Genomic DNA, 7060 nt, shown 5'->3' on the forward strand with positions numbered 1-7060 from the left:
AAAAAGTGTCATGCTGGGTTTTTCCCAGCCTCCTTTTTATAACCTCTGACTTTCTGTGCAGGAAATGGCTTTTGTAGTCTTGATGTTATCTTGTAAATGTACTAATACTGCTGCCTTGGACTTTTGAGTAGAGAAAGGCATCCAGCTTTCCTATCCAGAAAATCTTTTAATAACTTCCCTTGGAGGCTGCTGTTTTGCCCAAGGCAGAGGCTTGCATGGCACAGCTGGGACTGAAGAGGACAGGACTAGGGGAACGGGGCAGGGAGACCAAAAGAAGGAAACTCATTGAAGGTAAAAGGAGCATGGTATTCAGGAGGCAGATTTGCAAGACTTTTGTCTGATTTCCTGCTGAGGTCAGACTTTTGAAGGGAAACAAGCAGAAAACAGGAGACAAGGGCAGAGCAGAAGACTTTTAATAGCTCATTTTAAATAATATTGTCAATATTGTGAATGACTTACACCTGTCAAAGGTGGTGCAGAATTTCATATTGTGTCTTGCCATTTATCCAGTGCACACGTTTAAAGAACAGATACAAATACTATTGCATCAGGAGCTTCAGTATATAATCTTCTTTTTTAAGAAACAGGTTGGCATTGAAACAGAGGTGCAAAAGTAACATAATATGTTCACAAAACAGGTTTTAAATAAGTTTCTAAGCATGCTTTCTACTGAAATCTATTTTTTAAAGTTCAATTTTACATCTATAAATACATAGTACAAAAATGCAAGTTTTACAAGCCATTTTTCCCAACAGTTTTGCCATTTGTAGTCTTAAGTTGCAACATTCCTCCAACATGATGCATATATTTAAGCACAATAAGCACAATATTTAAGTATTTAAATATAATGTATTAAGTATTTAAATATAAAGTTCTAAAGTGTTTGAGAATATAAATTAGTAACAACACATAGAGACAAAAATACATGCAGTGTGAAATAAATAATTCATCAGCTTTACATATGAGGGTATATATAACATTATACAAGAAAATATACAAGATTATAGGATTTGATCTTGCAGTTGCTCACAATTGTCACTTCAACACTTAGGCATTCTCAGTGCAGTAAAAATGTTACTTTATGGGGTTATTCATACACTCAAAATCAGGTGCACAAGACTACCTTAGTGAAATGGCTCCTGACTGGAATGGTTCCTGACTATAACAGTCCCCACAGAAAATTTGGTGTGAAAAACCTCAGTTTTATTCTTGTGAGCTGAGATACTGTTGGCATTCTGGGTCTCCTTTAATTTCTGGAGATCCAGGAATTCTTCTGCCATTTTTTGGATAGACACACCAGCATTCAGCAGGTTCTCCATCCAGTAAAGTTTCACACTAGAGTATTTAAAAAAAAAAAAAATCACAATAAGTAACTGTAAGATTACCTGTGAGGTACTGCCAATAGAGGTGTTGGACAAATTAGGATCAGAAAGTGGGGACCTGCCACACAGAAGCTTATTTTGAATGCAGTGGTCTGCAGAGCCTCTAAACAGCACACTTGGTTAGGGAACCAAGACCTAAGCTCAGCTATCAGAAGAGCAACTTCAGATTTAAGACTGTCCAGTCCTTGGTAAAAAGCAATAGAAAACAGTAGTAACTTCCAGTGCTAGTGTGAGAAATGGAAGCATGGCAAAATATACAACCTCATAGGGTGAGAAGAGTGGTTGAAGTGTGTCTCTTCATAAGGAGACAAATAAGGTAGTATGTTTTGAGGTTTTTTTTTTCTTGAGGAGGGGCTTAAACAGGTTTCTGTTTGCACTCGATTAGATCCCAGGTCACAGTGTTTGTGAGTCATGCCATGATGCCGTGCCCAAAAACAAGGAGTCTTGGTGACACAGGTTTATGCATACCTACAAAATTTGTGTGCATGGCCTGTGGTTACAGGGTGTGGCTTGAGGTTTGGAGCTTTAGTTAATTTTGCAGATTACTCTCACTGTAACTTGCAATAGATTTTTTTTGAGGGTATAATGGAAATGAGCAAATAATCTAATCCACAGCCAGCACAAATCAGTATTTTTGTTAGACTTTCAGAAGGTTAATTTTGCTCCACAGAATCTTTTTTTTCTGCTGCCTATGTAGGTTTTCCACTGCCTGTGAGCTAAGAGCCCCCTTTTTACATAGTGATTATTATATATTCATTGGGTTTTGGCAGGTAGTATGACAGATATTATGAATTAATGTCAACTGAAGGTTTGCCAACAAATCAAGTACATGGGAGCAGACAGGGTTAAAATATTTTGGAAAAGGCTTTTAGTACATCTGTTCTCTGAAGAGAAAAGACCCCTGCCTCTATTGCTGACAGCATGCAGCTCACCTTAAAGAGAAGGACAAACCATCTGCTCTCACTATTAAGTATCCCTGTTTTCACAACCTGCTGCAAACTTGTGAGTTTGAGAGCAAAGGGCTGTGAAAGTCCTAACCTGTATCAGGTTAGTTGCAGGACTGCTGTGAGCAGAGAGGAGGAAAAAGGCACGTACCTGTTTGCTGTGGTAAAATCCATTCTTGTTGCAGTTGGGCAAGTAAAATTTGTAAACCTCCCCTCTGCTTCTCTGTTGAGCCTTCACCAATTTAAACAGGGCTCTGTAGAGCTCCTTCTGACAAGGACCCTGCAAGAATACCAAAATCACAAGGAAGTCAGCTACACAAAAGGTGATCAGAATATAGACAGTAAAAAGCTGAAAATACTCATTAGGCATAAAGTCTACACCAGATTGTTTTGCATGTAGTTTTTCTTCTTTCAGTAGGAACACAGCCAGAAAATGCTGGTGTTACATTCAGACCTTTGTTTTTATTCTTTGAAGTGTTTTTCTGTTCTCATAAACATGGGGATTTTACTCCTGAGGATACAATCTCTCCTGTTACAGGGAGGTAGATGTTGGAAGACTGGTACGTGAGGTTGGTCACGTTTTCCAGGTTGCCATGGCCTTGTGCTCTGTTGATGTATGGGGGATAGGTGCAAGACATTTATAGATGGTGCAAGAACAAACATCTGAATGTTTGTTATCTTTTGTATGGGACAGAACTGTTGCTAAAGCAACATGGAGACATTCTGTAGCTCTGAGACCAAACCTCAAAGTTCTTGGAACTGGGAATGAAGAAATGTTTGCAATATTCATTGTTTGCACAATTTGCTGGCTCGCTTTTTCAAAGTCTCAATTTCTGTACATCAACAGTACCTAACGTGTTCAAATCAGTAAAAGAAAGGAAAGGTGACTGAACAATTATTTCTGTTTTTGAGTGGAAATACAACCTCTGCTTTTACAAAATCTCCCCTCATATAAGCTGTCATATTCCAGTCTATGGTTTTATCTGTTTCTCTGGGTGAGAAAAGCAAAAGCCATAAAATCAGAACTGCAGCTAACAGCACATGTGCATAACAGTTCAAACTAAATCAGTGATCAAGTCTTGTTCTGGATGCGGAATAAAAGTTCCTAAGTGATTAATATATTTTTTTATTTTTCTTTTCCATTTTTACGGTGATCTTTAAGAATCTAGGCTTCTGCGTTGCCCGACTAACCCAGCTCTATAAGGCAGCGGTGCTGCTGCCTGGGACTGGTCTAACCGTGGTTCTCTGGTGCCCTCAAGTGGAATACAAACCTGCTTGCAAAGGCCCTACACTCATTACCCACTAGGATTTTGCAGTGTTGAACCCCACTTTAATTGTTGAGCTTTTTGTCTTTCTACATGAATGTACTTAATAGTGTTTCCTTGTGATCAGAGAGAATCACATTTTGTTTTGCATTGGTGTTTCATCAATAACTACATGGAAGGACTCCCTTTTATTTCACTATGTGTTGGACCAGTGACAAATGCCTTTTCTTAACTAAAACAAAAAGGAGTCCAAGAATTTAACGTAGATTCTTGTAAATTAAGGGGCCAGGTTATAATCTGATCATAAATATAGTGAAACATTCAGCCTCTGCATGAAGTCTGTGTAAGACATACCTGATGCACATTTGTTATTATTGCTCCAGGCATTTTGTCTGTTCCTCAAGTATCTGATGAGGACATTCCAAAAGTTGGTTTGCCAGCTACCCAAAATACTGACATCTCAATGCCACTGTTAGAATTTTTTGTGAGGCTCTACTGAAATGGTCCCTGAAAGTTCTACAAAGAAAACCCACCTGCTCTTTCAATTTCTTGAGTTCAGATATTCTCTTTGCTTTCATGTTTTCATATGAAGTGATGGAATTCCAGGGAAGGGATTTATCCTGGCCTATGGGAAACATCAACTGATAGTTCAGCAGCTGATCCTGTGTTATTTCAGTGCTTTCCAAAGGCATATCATCAGCTTCTATAGAATCTGGAAATAAACAATATTAAAGTGAACATCTTCAGTGAAATTTGGCATTTATTTCTCAAAGTTTAAAAAGGTGAAGAGAAAGATCAACCATAAGAAAAAAATAGTAATATCTAAGACAGATTCATTGCAGTAGATCCTGTAGGAATAAAATTACATATGCAGTGTGGCAAATTATACATTGGTAATAAATTCATAGAAGGACTCAGCAGCTACTCTCTAACAAGTTGGTTATTTTATGATCCTTCAAAATTACTTCAATCTCAAAGATGAAACTGCAGCCAGTCTGCAAGAAGTGAAAAAACCCCCTTCTTGACTACAGTGGGTTGTAGAAACTTGGCTAAATGAGAAAACAATGAAGTTAAACTTGCAGTGAATCTAGATTTTTGTCAGTGTGATGTATTTCTGCTTTTATTCATGAGAGGAAATGGTCAAGACCTCATCCCATGGTATCCTATACTTTGTTCTTGCCTCATAAATAAGAAGGGGTAGCAATTCACAGGAGCTAGAAGTAGCTCATGCTGGCCTGCATTAGACCAAACAGCAGAGAACTGGCAGAATATATTTGGTTCTGCCTGATCATGGCCTTCATGCCAGTGCCTAAATCAGCACGTGTGAACTCTTCCACTGAAAGCAACAGAAGCTCTCTGAAATTCCAGGTGATTCATCACAGGATAATTTTTTATGTGTCTAAATTACATGCTGGATCAAGGCTGTAAACAGGCAATATACTAAAAAACACCCTTTGACAGTGTTCAAGAAAAAAAATTAAGATGAGAAATTGAGGAGGGAAAGAAAGAAAGAAAGAAAGAAAGAAAGAAAGAAAGAAAGAAAGAAAGAAAGAAAGAAAGAAAGAAAGAGCAAAGTCCAAAAAGAATCAAATCAAATTGAATGTAGATAGATTAAATAACTCAGTTTAGTCACTGTTCTCTGCCTTCCCTACCCCCTCAAGTACGAGAGAAACTCCACTTACTTCTACTAAAGGCTATTGTTATTTTGACTCAATGATTATTTTTGTAATGCTACTGAGTTACCTTAATCACCCCTTCATGGACATAGCAGTAGTGATGATGAAAATAATAATGATATTGAAAAATAACAAAGTAACACTGAGGAAATTCCTGCCCATCATATAGTCCAAGATGCTTGAGATGCCATTTTGCCGCAGGATAATTTGGCTAGTACCAGACTCCAGGTACACTTGATTCCTGAAATGAGCCCAGGCACAAAAGCCTTTTCATTCTCTATCACAGCTTTTAGAGATGGACATCCCCAAAGCCTATAAAACATTTGTGTCCTACTCCAGCTACTGTCTACTACTAAAGGAAAACTGTCTGCAGCCTCTCAGATACTTTATTGTAGTTATTCCGCATTGTCCCATCACTATGGGACAATTTCGTGCCTTCAGACTGTGGGTAGCAGTTTGTTGTGAGCATCTTAGGCCGGGCACCAGGATGCTCCTCACCTGGAACAGGTTAGAGCATGTTTCCTGGAGAGTGCATTCCAGCCTCCCTATTCCTCAGACTCCTGCCTAAGCTAGCTCACTGTTCCCATCTCCCGGCTCCCGGAGCCCGCGGGGCCGTTCCCAGGCGCGGCGCGCGGCCAATTCCCGAGTCTGTCCCGCGGCTCCCGCCCCGGTCCCCGTGAGGCGGCGCGGTACCTGCCGGCTCCTCCGTGCGCATCCCCCCGGCCTCGCTGGCGGCCCGGCACGTCCCGCGGCCCTGGATGAGGGCGGAGAGGGGCCGGGGCTCCCCGGGCGGGGCGCGGCAGCGGAGCCCCAGGCGGCAGCGGGCGGTGTAGACCCCGCAGGGCTGCCCCGGCCCCAGGGCGCAGGTCTGGCAGCAGCTGCAGCCGGGCAGCCGGGCGGCCTCCGGGCACTCGGGCGGGACGGGCGGGCACAGGGCGAGTCTCTCCGGGGTGCAGGGGGCGCAGAGCACGGGCTGTGCCCCGCGGGCGAGCAGCGGCAGCGCCCAGAGCAGCAGCAGCAGCGGCAGCGGCAGAGGCGGGGGCCGGGCGCGGCGCAGCGCGCACCGCCGGACACTCATCCCGCAGGACAGGACAGGGCAGGGCAGGGCAGCTCCGCGGCCTGGGGAGCAGGAGGCTCTTCGCATACATTCGCCTTGGCCGGGCCATTTATACAGTGCTTTGCCCGGGTATTAATCTTTAACCCCGAGTTAACTATTATCTGAACGGGAGGGCCGGAGGAGCATCGTTTCGCTGGCAGTTCAAGTCCCCGGCCGCTCTTCCCCTCCCCTTTCACTTTCCCCCTTTATCTATTTTCTTTCCTCCAGACATGCAGGAATGCTTTTATTCCCTCATTCCCACCTCTTTGCCCCAACACAGTTAACAAGGAAAAATTTGGTGGGGGCTGGAGACAAAATTGGCAGAAGGGAATGGATGAGTGGGGGCTATCCCCTCCATCCCCTTCACTTTTGCTTGTAACAAATATCTCCTTTCTTGACTTTTCATAAAAATGTAAATGTTCAAAAAAAACGGGGGGGGGAGGAGGGAAATCCCATTGAGACCGAAGCAACGGAATTCATATTTCCACAGCAACAAATGCAACAAACCCTTGTTTAATTTTTGTCATGTGGCTGCAGGTTAGGAGTACACTGACACGCCGAAGAGAAGGCCTCAAGGGTAATAAAGCCATCAGGATCTTGTAACTACTGCATAGGTGCATGTACCATGTACAAGTTCTTGCCATAACCTCCTGAGCGGCTGCGCAGCTGAAGCAAAATCTCCTTTGTGTGGGCTCAG

The 7060-nt window shown here is 42.6% G+C and overlaps 1 protein-coding gene across 1 annotated transcript; it reads right to left on the reverse strand.

Annotated features, from left to right (window-relative positions):
- Positions 1 to 425: 425 nt before the first annotated feature.
- On the reverse strand, positions 426 to 6345 carry IGFBP1 (insulin like growth factor binding protein 1; the record flags this gene model as incomplete). Its single annotated transcript, XM_083885181.1, has 4 exons — positions 426 to 1335; positions 2478 to 2606; positions 4125 to 4303; positions 5961 to 6345. 4 exons carry the CDS (start codon positions 6343 to 6345, stop codon positions 1204 to 1206), a joined length of 825 nt encoding a protein of 274 aa, XP_083741307.1. The 3' UTR covers positions 426 to 1203.
- Between the last annotated feature and the right edge of the window lie 715 nt (positions 6346 to 7060).

This window comes from Zosterops lateralis (assembly GCF_965231275.1).
Source record: "Zosterops lateralis genome assembly, chromosome: 1".
Lineage (NCBI taxonomy): Eukaryota > Metazoa > Chordata > Aves > Passeriformes > Zosteropidae > Zosterops > Zosterops lateralis.